Source organism: Microcebus murinus, chromosome 6 (assembly GCF_040939455.1).
Source record: "Microcebus murinus isolate Inina chromosome 6, M.murinus_Inina_mat1.0, whole genome shotgun sequence".
Lineage (NCBI taxonomy): Eukaryota > Metazoa > Chordata > Mammalia > Primates > Cheirogaleidae > Microcebus > Microcebus murinus.
This window is the reverse complement of record NC_134109.1, coordinates 82,686,022-82,703,738: the sequence shown is the minus strand read 5'-3', so window position 1 is coordinate 82,703,738 and position 17,717 is coordinate 82,686,022. Positions and strand designations below refer to the sequence as shown.

General features: G+C 40.1%; 2 protein-coding genes and 1 non-coding gene across 5 annotated transcripts in view; 1 reads left to right on the top strand and 2 right to left on the bottom strand.

The window, feature by feature from the left end:
* Nucleotides 1–3,699, bottom strand: part of WDR76 (WD repeat domain 76) — a 46,770-nt gene extending 43,071 nt beyond the window's left edge. For 2 of the 3 annotated variants that reach the window (XM_012766665.3, XM_012766668.3), the window contains exons 1-4: nt 3,539–3,699; nt 2,317–2,393; nt 1,472–1,801; nt 481–879 (exon numbers count right to left, since the gene is read on the bottom strand). In XM_012766665.3, the coding sequence (XP_012622119.2) occupies nt 481–879; nt 1,472–1,525 (453 nt within the window). In that variant the 5' untranslated portion in view covers nt 1,526–1,801; nt 2,317–2,393; nt 3,539–3,699. The remainder of the gene's footprint in view (nt 1–480; nt 880–1,471; nt 1,802–2,316; nt 2,394–3,538) is intronic. The other variant, XM_076004305.1, reaches the window with a different exon arrangement.
* A 64-nt stretch (nt 3,700–3,763) lies between these two features.
* Nucleotides 3,764–16,081, top strand: MFAP1 (microfibril associated protein 1). The gene is made up of 9 exons (XM_012766679.2): nt 3,764–3,972; nt 7,861–8,080; nt 9,258–9,387; nt 9,638–9,825; nt 10,346–10,454; nt 10,554–10,714; nt 12,588–12,747; nt 15,177–15,266; nt 15,357–16,081. The coding sequence occupies exons 1-9, from the start codon at nt 3,894–3,896 to the stop codon at nt 15,537–15,539; spliced, it is 1,320 nt and encodes a 439-aa protein (XP_012622133.1). The 5' UTR covers nt 3,764–3,893; the 3' UTR covers nt 15,540–16,081.
* Nucleotides 6,464–6,570, bottom strand: LOC142871649 (U6 spliceosomal RNA). The gene has a single exon (XR_012919881.1). It is a non-coding gene; the product is annotated as a U6 spliceosomal RNA (small nuclear RNA).
* Nucleotides 16,082–17,717: the final 1,636 nt, after the last annotated feature.

Here is a 17,717-nt window from a genome sequence, read left to right as displayed (position 1 = left end):
GCTCGAGCCCAGGAGTTTGAGGTTACTCACTCTAGCCTGGACAACAAAGTGAGACTCTGTCTCAAAAAAAAAAAAAAAAAAAAAAAAAAAGAAAATTTATTTAGTATGTCAATACAATCAATTAATGATTGTTTTCCTACCCTGATATCACAGGTCAAATACCATATGTCCCTTTTGGTATACTGCACATAACATGTCAATGTAAGGCACCATAAAGTACGAGTAAACCTAAAAATATATGCAATAATTTTAGAGTAATAAAAGGGGACGCAAAGTCAATCCTCTCTTTGACACATCAAAACAAAGAGCAAAATTAACCCAGAAAGTTATTTCTTAAGCATTAAAAATAAAATTTAAATTAAACTTACATTAGATGATAATTTGTTTGAAATAGAGAGATCCTTGATGAGCTCAGCTTATCAGAACTTCAAATTTCAAAACAGTAAGAAAATTAGAACAAGCTGCTCATTAAATTCTTACCAAGCCTGGTGTGGTATCTTCATCACTGTCTCCATCCTGACTGCTTTCCATATCAACACCAATAATCACAGCATCTGAATTGCTGTGTTGTGGCTTGTTACTTTCAGTATGAACATCTAAGGATGATTTTTGCAGAGTGGAATCTGCGTTGGAAGATGTGGCTTTCATCTTTGGAGTTAAAATCCTTCCACAAGTTTTTTTTATTTTAGTCTTATACTTTTTACAGGCCACTTCATTATTAGAATTCTTTCCTATTAGGGATTTGGAACACTTAAATTGGTCTAGATTACTGAGTGAAAAAGGGACAAGATAAACCTTAGCTGTTTTTCCTAAAAGAGTAGTCTGTACTGGTCTCAAAGATACACAATCGATGTTTTGGTTTTCTTTATATTCATTCACCTATTCAGGTAAAGAAAAACAGAGCATTAGAATCCCAGATCCTATGCCTCTTCTTACGTTTCCAGCAGATCTGTGTAAACAAACTGAATTCCCAAGTTATAGTGACAACATAAATCCAAATCCATAGCCCCTAAGGGAACTTTTTTCCCCTCCAAAATCTAGATATGTAATTCACTAACTTGAATAGAATTATTCATTTACTGGGCACATTTCTTGTCCATATGAGTTTGACAGACCAACAATAATAATGATTAGCATTTGTATCTGAAGAAACCACCCCAACTTTCAGCTTCGGATTTACTGGAATTGTTTAAAGAGTATGACGCTGGCAATAACAGCCGCAAAAGCAAACGCAGAGGGCTGGAGAAGGGGAGTCCCAGATCTGATCCTGCCAACTATTTCTAGGGCTACTGATAAGAATCTTACTTAATCCCTAACGCCCAGTTTTCCATAGAGGAAAATCAGGGCAGGGATCCCCGCTTATCCCTGGTGCCAGGTTACCCGTGCCCTCCTGGGCCTGTGCCCGGCATATGCCTCACAAAAAAATGCGGCAGGAGCACACGCAAAATGTCAACCCATTTTTCATCTTCACCTGGAGTCGCTGTCTGGATTCCGCCTTCTCGACCGCTGCGCCAGACCCCGACATCTTTCTGCTATTTAGCAGCCGGCGTCTTCCCGCCAAGATTGCCGCGGGAGGCCGGGAGGGGCGGAGCCCCGAGGGTGAGAGAGGCGGAACCCCGCTCCAAGCGCCCGCGGCTTAAGTAGGTCGCCTTACAGCCTCAGCCTAAGACTCGCACTCTTTAGGGATATTGTGGGACCGAATCAGCGTTTTTTACTTTGGAGCCGGTGATTTTGATGGTGGTGGTACTGAGATCTTGCTTTGAAAAACACTGGCGCTTCTGCTAAGGAAAAACCACCTTGTCTTGCAATGTTAGAAGCGTAAGGAATGGAGGCAAAAGGAAACCAAAATTAACATACAGCCTTTGCCTGGAATACTGCTTCCTTGTATAACTCCACCATCATAAAATTATGCCCCATTACTACCGTATTACTTTCTTCCTAGGTAGGAAAGCATTTTGATTTTTTTTCCAAGAGCTTATAATTTATGCTGGTTTAAATTTCACCTGACCATCTGCCCACCTGTTACCTAAGGATCCTAACCGCGACCTTAAAATGCCCAAAGCCTAGGACAAAATTGTGAATCCAGTAATTTGTGTATCACAAAATAACAAATAAGATTTTAGTGCATTGTATTTCTATAGTCACAGCCATATTAAACTTTTTTCCCCCTATTCTCTGGGCTGCCATGGGCCAAAACAATTGCCTTTCCATCAGATTTACTCCCTCTGCACAACATAATTTTTGAACTAGTAAATTCATAATATAAAATTCTGTCTACTCTTATCTTTAATTTCTTTCTAGCCCAAAACTGCTTACTTGGTTAAGTGGTTCCCCCTCTTTTCCTTGCTTGAGACTTGCCTAATTTCATTTCTTCTCCCAGCTGAGGCCCAATTCTAGAACAGGTGAAATAATTTGAGAGTTAATCATACTATTATAATAGCGCCTTCAAGGCCATCCATGAACTGGTACCTGCTGAATCTTCACCACTCTTTGACTAAAAAAAAACTACAAATAATCCCAAACTTTTCATAGTGTCCTATGTATATCATACTATTTCTGGACTTCAAGACTTTGCTCATGCTGTCCCTTCTCTTCCTCACCAAAGCAGTAATTAAGTCCTTTCCACTGTGAAATGTGCTCTGACATTCCAATTACCCATTTTTTTTTTTTTTTTTTTTTTTTTGAGACAGAGTCTGGCTTTGTTGCCCAGGCTAGAGTGAGTGCCATGGTGTCAGCCTAGCTCACAGCAACCTCCAACTCCTGGGCTCAGGCAATCCTGCTGCCTCAGCCTCCCTATATATATTAGTTGGCCAATTAACTTATTTCTATTTTTTTAGTAGAGACGGGGTCTCGCTCTTGCTCAGGCTGGTTTCGAACTCCTGACCTCAAGCAATCCGCCCGCCTCGGTCTCCCAGAGTGCCAGGATTACAGGCGTGAGCCACCAGGCTCGGCCTCCCAATTTGTTTTTAACACAGCCCAGCATGTAAATTGGGGCTGCTGCTTTTATGATTCTAGAAGTCTATGAAGACTTCCTTAATAAAATGTAAGCTTCTTGAGGACACGGGCTTTTTAACAATATTCCCTACTCCTTTCAGAGCCCTAAGCACCATAAACACTAATAACTTAAATACAAACAACTTTACAGCCGGGAATGTATTGTAAAAGGCGGTTTCCAGAACCCCTGAAAGCCTGAGTGGAATGTTGGGATTTCAAGTAATGTCCCAGGTCTTTTTACAGAAAACTTCAAGAGATCAGTTTGAAGGCGGATTTTTTTTTTTTTTTTTTTTTTTTTTTTTGGTCACTGGCTTAAATAACCACCAGCTGCACTCTTGTGACCACCAAATACCGCACCACAGCCCACTCCGGCCTCAACAACTGAGCTAAACAGGTGCCATTAATACAATTTTTATTCCATCAAACTCTCATTTTTCTGAGCTAAACGAACAGCAAACTAAACGAACAGCACCCTTCTATCTCCTCAGTTTCTTATTTATCACTGTCCCGTTCTCCCTCGGTTTAAGCCAAGCTAACGTGAAACCTTTCATTCGGATCTTCCTCGCCGCAGGGCCTTAACAGCAAAGCCCCAAAGAAGCAATTTCCCGCCAGGAGAGGCTTCCAAATCCTGCGACACTGAGGACGCAAGGGCGGTCTATGAACATGCGCACTAACACACTCGACTTTCTAGCCGTAGTCGCCCAATCGTCCTCCACTATCCCACAATCCTCTCGTCACATATTTCCGGTTTATCTAGCTCAGCCGTACGTAGTTCCTGTCAGTCACGCAGTAGTGTTCTGTGGAGCTGGGTGGGAAGGAGTTTTTCTGTTCGTTGACGTCGTTGGTGTTCAGTGTTTGGAATCAGTCAAGTTTCAGGAATCACAGCCGCTGCTGTCAACATGTCGGTCCCAAGCGCACTCATGAAGCAACCGCCCATTCAGTCTACGGCTGGGGCCGTCCCGGTTCGCAATGAGAAAGGTACTGTGCTGATTCTTTTTCCAGTCAAATCTTACCTGTTCCTACTCCAGCATCCTCCAAACCTCCCCCGCCCACTCCAACTCCGCCAAGCCTTAAGACCCAGCCCCCAAATTCTTCGACTTTCCCATCCCCACCAAGTGGATGGAACCCACTTGTATCTGATCTTGTTCCTGTGGCCTGGCTGCTCCCATATACAGCAAGCAGCCCTTTTAGCCTCTACAAATTCCTTCGATCTATATGTAGTAAATGCCTATTGCAGAGCGTTGTGCAATCCCTCTTTTGTTATCCATAGCAGTCTTTTTCTGCTGCTTTTATAACTCTTATCAATTATTGTAGTTATTTGTTTGTGTCCCTTTACTAGATTATAAACTCATAACCCCGTTGAGGCAGAAACCATGTCTTCAACTTTTTCTCCTTTTCAACCGACGCGGTGACTGTGTTTATTATATTGAATACAAAGTTGTGTCAGACAATACCCCTAATCTTAAGGAATTCATATTCTAGTAGATGTAAGATATGCAAAAACAGGCATATTCTAAGCAGTGTACAGGCTTTCACCCTTGTGATCCCTGTTATATAAGCAATATAAACCAAGCACTATGAGAGGACAGAGATGGGATTATCACGTCAGATTGTTATGATCAAGTAAAGCTTCCTGAAGAAAGTGACATTTAATTTGATCCTTAAAGGTTGGGTGGGATTTCAATGGGCGTAGATGGAGGAAGGAATACTATACCTGTTCAGGGCCTCAGACTAAAGAGTTTTTTCAGTAAGTGTGTCGGAAAATAATATCAGTTCTTTTTTTTTTTTTTTTTTTTTTTGAGACAGAGTCTCACTCTGTTGCCAGGGCTAGAGTGTCCTGGCGTCAGCCTAGCTCACAGTAACCTCCAACTCCTGAGTTCAAGCAATCTTTCTGCCTCAGCCTCCCGAGTAGCTGGGACTACAGGCATGCACCACCATGCCTGGCTATTTTTTTCTATATATTGTTAGTTGGCCAATTAATTTCTTTCTATTTTTAGTGGAGATGAGGAGGTCTTGCTCTTGCTCAGGCTAGTTTCAAACTCCTGACCTTGAGCCATCTTGCTGCCAGCCGGGCCTCCCAGAGTGGCAGGATTACAGGCATGAGCCACCACTCCTAGCCTACTGAAATTGCATTGTAAAGATCAGATTGTAAAGATTTTCTGTCTTCTAAGTGTTTGTACATACTAAATAGGATTGAATACACAATTATACAAGACGGACTCTAAGCTAAGGAGCATACAGTCCAATAGGGAAGGAATATAAATACTTAAGATGTTTTTCACACTTGAGTTTTTGTTTTGAGAGACAGGGTCTTGCTCGGTCGCCCAGGCTAGAGTGCAGTGGTGCAATCATAGCTCACTGTAATCTCAAACTCCTGGGGTTAAGAGATCTTCCAGCACTGAGATTATAAATATGAGCCATTGCACCTGGCCACACTTAGATATTTAAACAATTTGGAATTTTTTGTTTGTACAGCAGAAGCTAGAGGTCTAATTTTACTATTTTCTTTTTTTTTTTTTTTGAGACAGAGTCTCACTCTGTTGCCAGGGCTAGAGTGTCCTGGCGTCAGCCTAGCTCACAGCAACCTCCAACTCCTGAGTTCAAGCAATCCTTCTGCCTCAGCCTCCCGAGTAGCTGGGACTACAGGCATGTGCCACCATGCCCAGCTAATTTTTTACATATATATATCAGTTGGCCAATTAATTTCTTTCTATTTATAGTAGAGACGGGGTCTTGCTCTTGCTCAGGCTGGTTTTGAACTCCTGACCTCAAGCAATCCACCCGCCTCGGCCTCCCAGAGAGCTAGGATTACAGGCGTGAGCCACCACGCCCGGCACTATTTTCTATATAGTTAGCCAGTTGTCCCTCCTCTGTTGACTAACTAGCCCATCCATTCTCTACTGACTTTTAAATGCCACTCCCGTAATATATTCAAGTTCTCATATAACTCATATAAGTTGTTTTCTCTACTCTCTACTTTGTTCTGCTGGTCTCTATGTACTCCCTGAGTCAATAACATATTGTTTTAATTAATTGTAACTCTAAGCCTTGCTATATTTAAGGCTGGGTGTGGTGGCTTACACCTATAATCCTAGCACTCTGGGAGGCTGAAGCAGGAGAATCACTTGAGGTCAGGGGTTTGAGACCAGCCTGAGCAAGAGCAAGACCCCATCTCTACTAAAAATAGAAAAAATTAGCTGGGAAACTAAAAATAGAGAAAATTAGCCGAACATGGTGGTGCCTGCCTGTAGTCCCACCTGCTCAAGAGGCTGAGGCAGGAGGATGGCTTGAGCCCAGGAATTTGAGGTTGCTGTGAGCTAGGCTGATGTCATGGCACTCTAGACTGGGGAACAGAGCAACACTCTGTCTCAAAAAAATAATAAAAAAACAAATCAAACCCATAATATAATGTTGACTGGGAGGTGTGTGGGGACAGCGTAAGGATGCCCACTGTCTGTTTTTTTTTTTTTTTAATATGCAACCCTTCACGAATTTGCATGTCATCCTTGGGAGAGGGCCATGCTAATCTTTTCTGTATCATTCCAATTTTAGTATATGTGCTGCCAAAGTGAGCACAATGCCCACTGTTTCTATTTTTTTTTTGAGACAGAGTCTCACTGTGTTGCTCAGGCTAGAGTGCCATGGTGTCAGCCTAGCTCACAGCAACCTCAAACTCCTGGGCTCAAGCAATCCTCCTGCCTCAGCCTCTCAAGTAGCTGGGACTACAGGCATGCGCCACCATGCCCGGCTAATTTTTTCTATATATTTTTAGTTGGCCAATTAATTTCTTTCTATTTTTAGTAGAGACATGGTCTCACTCTTGCTCAGACTGGTTTCGAACTCCTGACCTTGAGTGATCCGCCCTCTTCAGCCTCCCAGAGTGCTAGGATTACAGGTGTGAGCCACCATGCACGGCCTCCCACTGTTTCTTAAAGAGAATATTTCTAATGTTTTTCATGAAATATAATGTTTGCTATATCTATTGATAAAATCATGAGACTCTTAAAAAAATAGTGTATTGCTTTTCCCCTAATTTTCTAAGGTTAAACCATCCTTGTAGTCCTGGGCTAACTAGAGCATGGTGGCTTAGGAGTTTTTTTGGTTTTGGTTAGTTTTTACATTGCTTGAATAAATTTGTTATTATGTTATTTAGTAATTTTGTATATAAGTTTATAAGTGAAATCCACCTGAAGTTTTCCTTTGAACTGTCTGGTTTGGTTATCAAGGTTATACCCATCTTATAAAATGAGTTGGTTAGTTTTTCTTCTTTTTTTTCACTAGAGTTGTTTGTATTTGTAAAAAACTATCCTTGCAGATTTGATAGCGTATAAGCTAAAGGAAATGAAGGTAGGAATAGGTAAGATTAGGATATTAAGTTATAGGGCAATATGTTATAAAGGCTGCCATGGAAATTCCAGTGGGGACTACAAAAATGCCTGGGCAGCATTTTAGTTTTAGAATGTTTAGTTCCTGAATACATCACCCTTACCATGTGTTCAGCACTGTTACAAATTGTTTAAGGCTGTAGTTGAGGTGGAATAACATGAATTGTGATGGATGCAGTCTGCCTTTGTTAGAGGGACTTTTCCCTTCTGCTTCACTGCTCACCTTCCTCCACTTACTGTACCCAAGGTAGGCTTTATTATCATTAGTGTTGGCGTTCCCAATGAATGCCTTCCTATGACTTGGTCTTTATAGGAAAGCACTATTAGATGGATAGATGGTTGGGTAATGGCTCTCTTCTTCTTCTACTTAGACTCTTGTCTACCAGGAATGCAGGGCTCTACCTGCAAAGGCCAAGGGTTGAGGGACCTTGGGAAAGAAGTTACTAAAACATAGTAAGTTATGTTTATGTTTTTCACCCAGGTGAGATTTCGATGGAGAAAGTGAAAGTAAAACGTTATGTGTCCGGAAAGAGGCCAGACTATGCCCCTATGGAGTCCTCAGATGAGGAGGATGAAGAATTTCAGTTTATTAAGAAAGCTAAAGAACAAGAAGCAGAGCCTGAGGAACAGGAGGAGGATTCATCTAGTGACCCCCGGCTGCGGCGGTTACAGAACCGTATTAGTGAAGATGTGGAAGAAAGGTAATGAGTAGGGTTATATTTCCCTGGACCTGAATCTCTACAGCTTAATAACAACAATAATAGCTGTACTTGAATAGTACTTATAATGTGGCAAGTATGCTATTCCAAGTAGATTACATTTACTAATTCTTGTAATCCACACAATAATCTTATAGGTACTATTATCCTCGTTTTACAAATGAGGAAACTAAGGCACAAAGGGGTTAGAAAAGTAACATTAGCAAAGTTACACAGCCAGTAAGTGAGAGCTTCAGAAAGAAGCAGGTAACTTCTGGTTTAAAGGCCCTAATTAACTCATTAAGGGAATAGAAAATGCAAACCATTTGTTAGTTGTTGAGGGGAGTCTTTAGCACAAAGATGGTCTATACAATTTGAGAAATTGATTTTATCCATCTACTTATTCTAAATGCTAATGAGGGGAAACGACCTGATAAATGGTTTCATGTTGGAAAAAGAGCCTCCCAGTGAGGGATTTTGTATACACATATTGATTGAGGCATTACCTCACAGAGTATGCCAGAGGTCTTGAACTTTCACAATTCATGTTGTCTCAGGAATTTTTTCACAGAGCTTCTAGGCCAATACAGTTCTGTTTATTTTATAAGTAGTTAGATTCAAATAACTTAATATTTATGTTCTAAAAGTTTTGCCATTTGAAAATATAATGCCCATGAAAGAAAAATCATTTTTATTTCATTTCTACATTCTCCACAATTAGTACTAGTAGAATTTGTGTGCCTGTTGGACATTCACTACTTCTCTAATCTTGGAATCATTTGGCTCACTCTTTCATATTTTGTTTTATATTGATTTTCACACTGTACTTTATCACAGCAATCACCAAAAACCTAGTTTCCAAAAAATATGATGTTATTGAAAAGAATGTAGCGTGACATAATGTTGAAACTGTGAACTACCTTGGGCTATTAACAATATCCCAGTGCACCCCTATGAGTTGGCTGTGGTGGCCCTGGAGTTGCCTCAATATATGTTTTAGACTCAACTTGACTATTTGCTCTGACATTCTGGTTTAGTTTCTTTAATATGCACCTTGGTTTTCGCATCTCAAGACTTCAGTATTAATGAAGGCAAACATAATGTCAGGGTGCTCTGTGACTAACGTATGTGGTTAATGCTCCATTTTTGTGACATTGGTGTTATATTTACTGTTTTTCAGATTGGCTCGACATCGGAAAATAGTGGAACCTGAAGTGGTAGGAGAAAGTGACTCAGAAGTAGAAGGAGATGCTTGGCGCATGGAACGAGAAGATAGCAGTGAGGAAGAGGAGGAAGAAATTGATGATGAGGTATGATAAAGGAAAATGGGAAGTTTTTTTCTGGGTGCAAGAAAAAGTTGCAGCCAGTGCTCATTTGTTGAGGCCCTAAGCTCATTGCTTGTGGCAGAACTGATCATGTTCCCTGTTTGTTGGAGACATGATTGAAAAGGGAATGGTGTCAAGTTGCATTTACTTATATCAGAATTTGTTGAGCTTGATGAGGGAAAAATAAAAACCCCCAGGCCATTTGATTGACTGGCTTAGATGTATGACTTCATAGGAAATAGAGCGGCGCCGTGGCATGATGCGTCAGCGAGCACAGGAGAGGAAAAATGAAGAGATGGAAGTCATGGAAGTGGAAGATGAAGGACGTTCTGGGGAAGAGTCAGAATCAGAATCTGAGTATGAAGAGTACACAGACAGTGAAGATGAGATGGAGCCTCGCCTTAAGCCAGTCTTCATTCGAAAGTAAGTATCTCACAAATCAGGTCTGAATCCACATAGATATACGGCTTGTCAGATCTGAAGATAAAAGTCTCTTTTCTGTCTCATGCTCTTCTGAAATCTAAGCATTAAGTAAAAGTCTTTTACCCAGTGCCCTAGCCTTGCAGAGTAGTTGTTGAAGAATATCTTGGTGTTAGCAGGGAGCCTGAGTTCGTTTTCACATCTTTTTCAGCTAAAGAGCATACATCTGCCCAAAGTCTAATATTTTAAACACAAAATTAAGCTTTAAAAGCAAATCCCTATTCCTTTTCTAATTGCTAGAAATCCTACTATTTACAGCCCAGCAGGTGCCTTGCTGTCTAGGCAGTTCTCAAAGATGAATGGAATGCTCTAAAGACCTGGGATGACTTCCATTTTGGGCTCTTTACAAATAATAGAGCCAAAGATTGTTTGGCTTTGTCTGATTTGGGTGGGACTAGATCTAGGGGAACATAGAGCTTCACTCTAAAGACTTTGGGCAATTAATAGGACCTCTGTGATGCAGGAAGGACCGAGTGACAGTTCAAGAACGTGAGGCTGAAGCATTGAAACAGAAGGAGCTGGAGCAGGAAGCAAAACGCATGGCTGAGGAGAGGCGCAAGTACACACTCAAGGTACTAGAGAGTGGTTGCAAGGATTGAGTGCAAGAAGTAATGTAATGAGGTTGGAGGAGAAAAAGGAAGTCTAACAGCTGAATTGTTCTCCCTGTCCAGATTGTAGAAGAGGAAACCAAGAAAGAGCTGGAGGAGAATAAGCGATCCCTAGCAGCACTGGATGCACTAAATACTGATGATGAAAATGATGAAGAGGAATACGAGGCATGGAAGGTTCGGGAGCTAAAAAGAATCAAGAGGGACAGAGAAGATAGAGAAGCGTGAGTAAAAAGGATGGGCCTAGTTAATGTTGCTAACAGAAAAGGTTTCGAGTTAGGGTAGCTTTGAGGCTTATTACCTACTGTGAATTACATTCTAGCATCATTTTAGGGTTCTTGCTGCTGGGTGAGTTTCTCATGATTGGAATATGAACAGAGTCTCACTTTGTTGCCCAGGCTAGAGTGAGTGCCGTGAAGTCAGCCTGGCTCACAGCAACCTCAAACTCCTGGGCTCAAGCGATCCTACTGCCTCAGCCTCCCAAGTAGCTGGGACTACAGGCATGCACCACCATGCCCGGCTAATTTTTTCTATATATATGTTAGTTGGCCAATTAATTTCTTTCTATTTATAGTAGAGACAGGGTCTCGCTCTTGCTCAGGCTGGTTTTGAACTCCTGACCTTGAGCGATCCGCCTGCCTCTGCCTCCCAGAGTGCTGGGATTACAGGCGTGAGCCACCGCACCTGGTCTATCTTATATAATGACTCAACCCAAAATTGAATGGCTTAAAACAATTTATTATTTCTTACAATTTTGGAGGTTGGCTCAACAGTTCCTCTACTGGTTTCATCTGGACTCATTTATGTAGTTACATCCAGCTGGAGGATTGACTGGGCTAGCAAGTCCAAAAGGTTCATGACCAACCTGGGCAACATAGTGCAACCTCGTCTTTACAAAAAATAAAAAAATTAGCCAGCCATGGTGGCGCACACCTGTTGTCCCAGCTATTCAGGAGGCTAAGACAGGAGGTTCACTTGAGCTGAGGAGTTTAGGACTGTAATGAGCTATGATCACACCACAGCACTCCAGCTTGGCTGACAAAATTAAGACCCTGGCTCAAAAACAAAAAAAAGTCTAAAAGGGCTTCATTCACATATCTGGTAGTTATTGCTGGTTATCAATTAGGATGCCTCATTTCTCCTCAATGCCTTAGATTGTCTTCCCTTACATAACAATCTCAGGGCAAAGTGGAAGCTGGCAATGTCTCCTGAGGCTTAAGTTGCTATAACTTATACATCATTTCTACCACATATTGGTCAAAGCAAGTCACAAGGCAAACCCAGATTTGGGAGGGTGAGGAAATAAATTGTACCTCTGGATGGGAGGAGCAGCAAAATCACACTTTTTGAAAAAGGGCATGCATACTATGAGGGGAAGAATTTGTGACAAATAATCTACCACACTGTGTTAGAGCAGAACCGTTTCTGAGCTGTGCCACCCATTTCTATAAATTACTGGGTATGAGAGGGTAATCGCATATTACAAAGAGAAACCATCAATAGATAACTCTGTCCTCAGCCTATAGTTTCTAAGGTTCTTACTCTGGGCTTTAAAGAGTCCATGTACCCTTTAAAAATTGAATGCAAAACTATGTATATGTGCATTTTTCTAGAGAAAAGAGATCTGTGACACCCCCCAAAAAATGATTAAAAATCACTGCAGTCTAGATAATGATAGTAATCCTTGGTTTATGACATGTAAGTACATACATGATAATGATGTGCTTACAGTAAGGAATACCAGCAAAGCCTTACACAGTTATTTTAAATTCACTCTGATTTATATTTTTAGGCTAAGAAAGACTTTTAGGGAAGGGGAATCAGCAGTATTGTAAAATCAAGCAGTAATAGTATGTTTGAACCTCAAAAAAGCTAGTATCAATTTTTGGAAGTTTGCAGTACCTGGTCTGGCAAACATAATCAAGACCAACTCACCTTTTTGTTTATTGAGCTTCTGATCTTGATTCCTAACAAGCCATGACTAGACTTGAAGAAGGTAAATAATGCTTGAAATGACATGGGACTGTGTTATTTTCAGATAATTGAGTCTTTCTGAAGCTGGAACAATACTAATAATTAGTTTTGCTCCCTGGACAGGCTTGAAAAGGAGAAAGCAGAAATTGAACGCATGAGAAACCTGACTGAGGAAGAGAGGCGAGCTGAGCTTCGGGCAAATGGCAAAGTCATTACCAACAAAGCTGTTAAGGGCAAATACAAGTTCTTACAGAAGTATTACCACCGGGGTGCCTTCTTCATGGTAAGAAATAAAAAGGGACTCAGAAAATTAGGCAGTAGGTATAACTCAGAGGCTTTGAATTCTTTTTTTCTTCCAGGAATAAACCATCCCAGAATGTTATTTCCAGTTGGCAGTGGTCAGCTTTCTTATAAACCCAGAGAAAAGCATTAGCAACTGGATTATAGAAGTAGCAACAACTGTTCTCTATTTTGTTGCAGCTCTCAAAAAGAGGAAATGATGTAATAGAAAAATTGAGGAAATGAAATAGAGAAATAGTGATCCATGTAGATAGTAAACTAATTAGGGCCCCAAGATCAGTTAGATGTCATTATTTCATAGCTGAATGAGAAGTTTTGGTTATGTGAAAACCAAACTTTATAAATAGCTTCATGTTAATTCATATTCAGGTCTAGTTCACTTCATTCTGAACTGACAGAAAGTAAGCCTAACTAACCGAAAGAAAGGTTAATTAACCATTACGTGGAATGCCATTGTCTTTGTTCTTCATATAAAAACCCAAGGTCAAATAGCAGTTGATTAAGCTTGTATAGTTTATTAAATTATTTCTAAGGTTACAAGAGTTTGTATCAAAAACTAGACTAGCTTCAACTGCTGTATATCAAACCCTAAATATCCCCACAGCTTAAATTCCTGCCCTACGCTGCAAAGGCTGATAAAATTTTAAAACTTCAGTGGTTTCCTTACTACTCTCCAAAATTAATTTCAAGTCTGTCTGATCAGGGAATGTTTGCTTATGTAGTTTTCCAGCAGATGTGGTTTTTTAGAGTCAGTGGAGATTGCGAATTACTTTTTGTACTGCTTCAAAGTCATAAAGCATCTCTGCTTAAGTAATTCTGCAGCTTTAATAATCATACTTCTTAGAGAAGTAGTACATTGCTGGATAAGATAACATAAGGAAAGTTTATGTGAAAGTCTTTTGGTGAACATACTCAAATGACTCTTCTCATCTGAACAAGGAGAGTGAAATTGAAATGGTTTATGGGATTAAATGAGAGACTTTCGGGCCCCAAGGAGAAAAGTAGATCTCACAAAAACAGTTTAGTTGTCCATTTAAACTGTGACTTTCTATAGTTGAAGGGAAAATACTCAAAAGTTTTTGGTTAAAGGACTCAGCTCTTCCATGAAGCCTTAACTAACATAGTGCTATTTTTAATTCCTTCAGCGTGTATGTTTATAATTTGTATGGCAGTGTTGTAATCTTACCAACATTGATTTGAAACTATTCTCTATAGTTACTTTTTATTACATTGAGTAAATAACCTTTTGTACATTCAATATTCAAAGGTCACTCTTTAGCACTGCTAGAGGACACATAATCTTTGCCCTCAAAAGGTATAATCTTGGGCACGGTGTCTCACGCCTGTAATCCTAGCACTCTGGGAGGCTGAGGCAGGCGGATTACTCGAGGTCAGGAGTTCGAAAGCAGCCTGAGCAAGAGTAAGACCCCTTCTCTACTAAAAATAGAAAGAAATTAATTGGCCAACTAAAAATATGTAGCAAAAATTAACTGGGCATGGTGGTGCATGCCTGTAGTCCCAGCTACTCAGGAGGCTGAAGTGCAAGGATTGCTTGAGCCCACAAGTTGGAGGTTGCTGTGAGCTAGGCTGATACCACGGCACTCTAGCCCAGGCAACAGAGTGAGACTCTGTCTCAAAAAAAAAAAAAATGGTATAATCTTGCAGGATTTAAAAAAAAAAAAAGGCAAATATACATTATAAGAAGGAGTGAAAGTACCATGAAGGTTCTGAAGAGGGAGATGGTCTATTTGGTAGAAGATGAAAAGGAAGTAACATTTAAGATATATAGACTTCATTTAGACAGTCCAGGTGAAGAAACAGCAGGAGGGGAGGCAGGAAGTATAAGCTGTAAATAGAAGTTACAAGGGGAGCTAAAAAGATTAAGGCTATATAATACTTGGCCTTGACTACTACACAGAGGAGTTGCGTTTAATAGAGAACCATTGAAGTTTTTGAGCAAAGCAAAGATCATAATGAGAGTTGTATTTTAGAAACATTAATACTATTTGGAAAGGTAAAGGAAATGATTTACACTTTAGATGTGAGTTTGAAGTCCCAATAGAATATCCAAGATATATACAAAGCAGTAGAAAAATTTGGAATTAGAGATTTTGAGAGGCCTGTGCAGAGTTGAAGTCACATAAGTAAATGAGCACACTGAGTGCAAAAAGAATAAGAAATATCTTATTCTTAAAGTCTCTCATTTAATATATATTTAATATCCAACCTTAAAGAAATATATATACTTAGGAAGAAGATAATAAGGAAAAAGAATCTCAACTCCTCGACTAGATGTAAGCTCTTAAAAGCTTAAAACCCTTTCTTTGTATTTTGTTGTAGAGTTTAATAAATCTGTGTGGTTTGAATATATGGGAAATAAAGCCACAAGACTGATAAAATTCTGTTCTACAGGATGAAGATGAAGAAGTATACAAGAGAGACTTCAGTGCCCCTACACTGGAGGATCACTTCAACAAAACTATTCTTCCTAAAGTCATGCAGGTATGGGGAACCATAACAACATGAGAGAAAATATTCTAAGGACTAAGGCATGGTGTGTTTGGTGGTATAACTCATCTGTCCTTTCCTCAGGTCAAGAACTTTGGACGCTCTGGTCGTACCAAATACACTCACCTTGTGGATCAAGACACCACCTCCTTTGACTCAGCATGGGGCCAAGAAAGTGCCCAGAACACAAAGTTCTTTAAACAGAAGGCAGCTGGTGTACGAGATGTATTTGAGCGACCATCTGCCAAGAAGCGGAAAACTACCTAGGGTCCAACTACTTACTCTTCCAACTGTGGAACACAAGGGGAAGTCTCAGCATCTGGTCCTTGATTTGCTTTTACTATTATTTAAGGCCCCTGTATCCAGCTTATTGGACCTACTGCCATACTTATACTGGGTAGCCCAGTCTTTGAAGGTGCTTTGTGAGGTTTGGACTCATGTTGAGAAGCCCACAGAAAGAGCACTATCCAGGTAGGATTAGAGGCTTCCCACTTAAAACTATTTCTGAGAAATCTTAGATTTTATCATTGGTATGGCTTCCCATATTTACTTGGGACTGTTCTGAATTTTTTTCTAGCCACTTAGCTTGGGTTAGAAACGTGGGCATATGAGTGGACTTCTACCTTAGGGTTAGAAGTAATATACCAGGAAATCTAAGCTCAATGAAACCTGTTTTGCATTTTTGGTTGAAGTTTTTCTATGTGAACAAACTTTTTGATCCATTTATATGTACGTGATAAGAAATAAAAGAATCACACACCAAAAGAATTGTTAGCATGATACTGAGAATAAAATGTCCAAGCTAATAAGCGTTAACTGTGTTAAATAAAGTTAAAAGCAAGGAATTGTCAGGCAGAGGGCATTTCACATTTTGATCATCCCCTTTGATCTCAGAAACTCAGATACTAGACAGGCTCTTTAAGTAGCACCCAGATTTATTCCATGAGCAAATACAAATATGCTTGGTTGTCCTTGCTGTAGAAACTGTACCTGTACAGAACAAAAGCTGGCTCTTGAACTGGGGCATTTGTCTTATTGAATCCAAGTACTTACTAGTATCTTCTTGCCCCGCTCATGTATGAGGGAAGGTACCAATGTTCACTGAGTAGCAATGCAGTAATATCATACTGGACTTAAATTCATTTTTCCATTTAATATTTATTGTATAACTGCACATAGTAGAGCACCAGAGGTTCTAAGAGTTATAAAGAATGAAATTTAACCAGTGGAAAGATTGATTTCTCCAATGCATAAAAAATAAGACCAAGGTCTTTTCACATCCTTCAAATGCCCCACTGAAAAAAATCAAACTGTTTAGTGTCCTAGCATAAAAATTTGAGTGCAAATATTAATAATTACTATGAGGTAGTAAAACACATGAACATAAGTACAAGTCACTGCTGTTGTGGGATACAATCTAAGAATTATCCCAGAGTCAAAATGAGAGTAAGTCCTCAATTCTTTTAGAAAAGTGTTTATAGTTGCCATTTGAGTATCCACTCGGAGGCAGGTACTAAGCCAAGTTTTTGCATCCATGAGCTCATCAGTTCTTACAAACAACCTATAAGGTAATATCACTTTACAGTTGAGGAAACAAGTTTATCAAGTGTGACTTGGCCAAAGGTGATTAATTTTTAAAGTAAAATTAATCATCTCTCTAGGATAGGAAATGGAACATAGAATGTGTTATGGCTCAGAATTCAAATACTAATAAATCTTTCATAGATCAATTCTATATAAGGCCTCCCTGCCCCTCAATAAAGTTAAAAAATAAGACCTCTGATATCTTCTATACTTACCATGTTTTCACCTCATGTACCTAAATTCTAACTCAAAGTGACATATGAACTGGATTGGTAACCTAGAAGGCAGGTGCTGGCCTTTCAGATATTCATAAGGTATCTTAGAGACATATGCCATTGAGTAAAGTAACTGCAGACTCCAAATATACCTTCAATAATGTTCAGTGGGCCAGGCGCGGTGGCTCACACCTATAATCCTAGCACTCTGGGAGACTGAGCCAGGTGCATTGCTCAAGGTCAGGAGTTCGAAACCAGCCTGAGCGAGACCCCACCCCGTCTCTACTAAAAACAAAGAAATTAATTGGCCAACTAAAAATATATAGACATGGTGGCACATGCCTGTAGTTCTAGCTACTTCAGGAGGCTGAGGCAGAAGGATTGCTTGAGGGCTTCAGCCCAGGAGTTTGAGGTTGCTGTGAGCTAGGCTGACATGATGGCACTCTAGCCCTGGCAACAGAGTGAGACTCTGTCCCAAAAAATAATAATAATAATGTTCAGTGAGAGCTAGTCATGAGTAAGACTGGCCTGCCACCTAGCATCTGCATCTGAACATGATGCACTGATTCTTCACATAGATTCACTAAGGTTTGTGGGGGAAGGGATCACTTAGATTCAGTTATTCTCCAACATATAAATTCCCAAC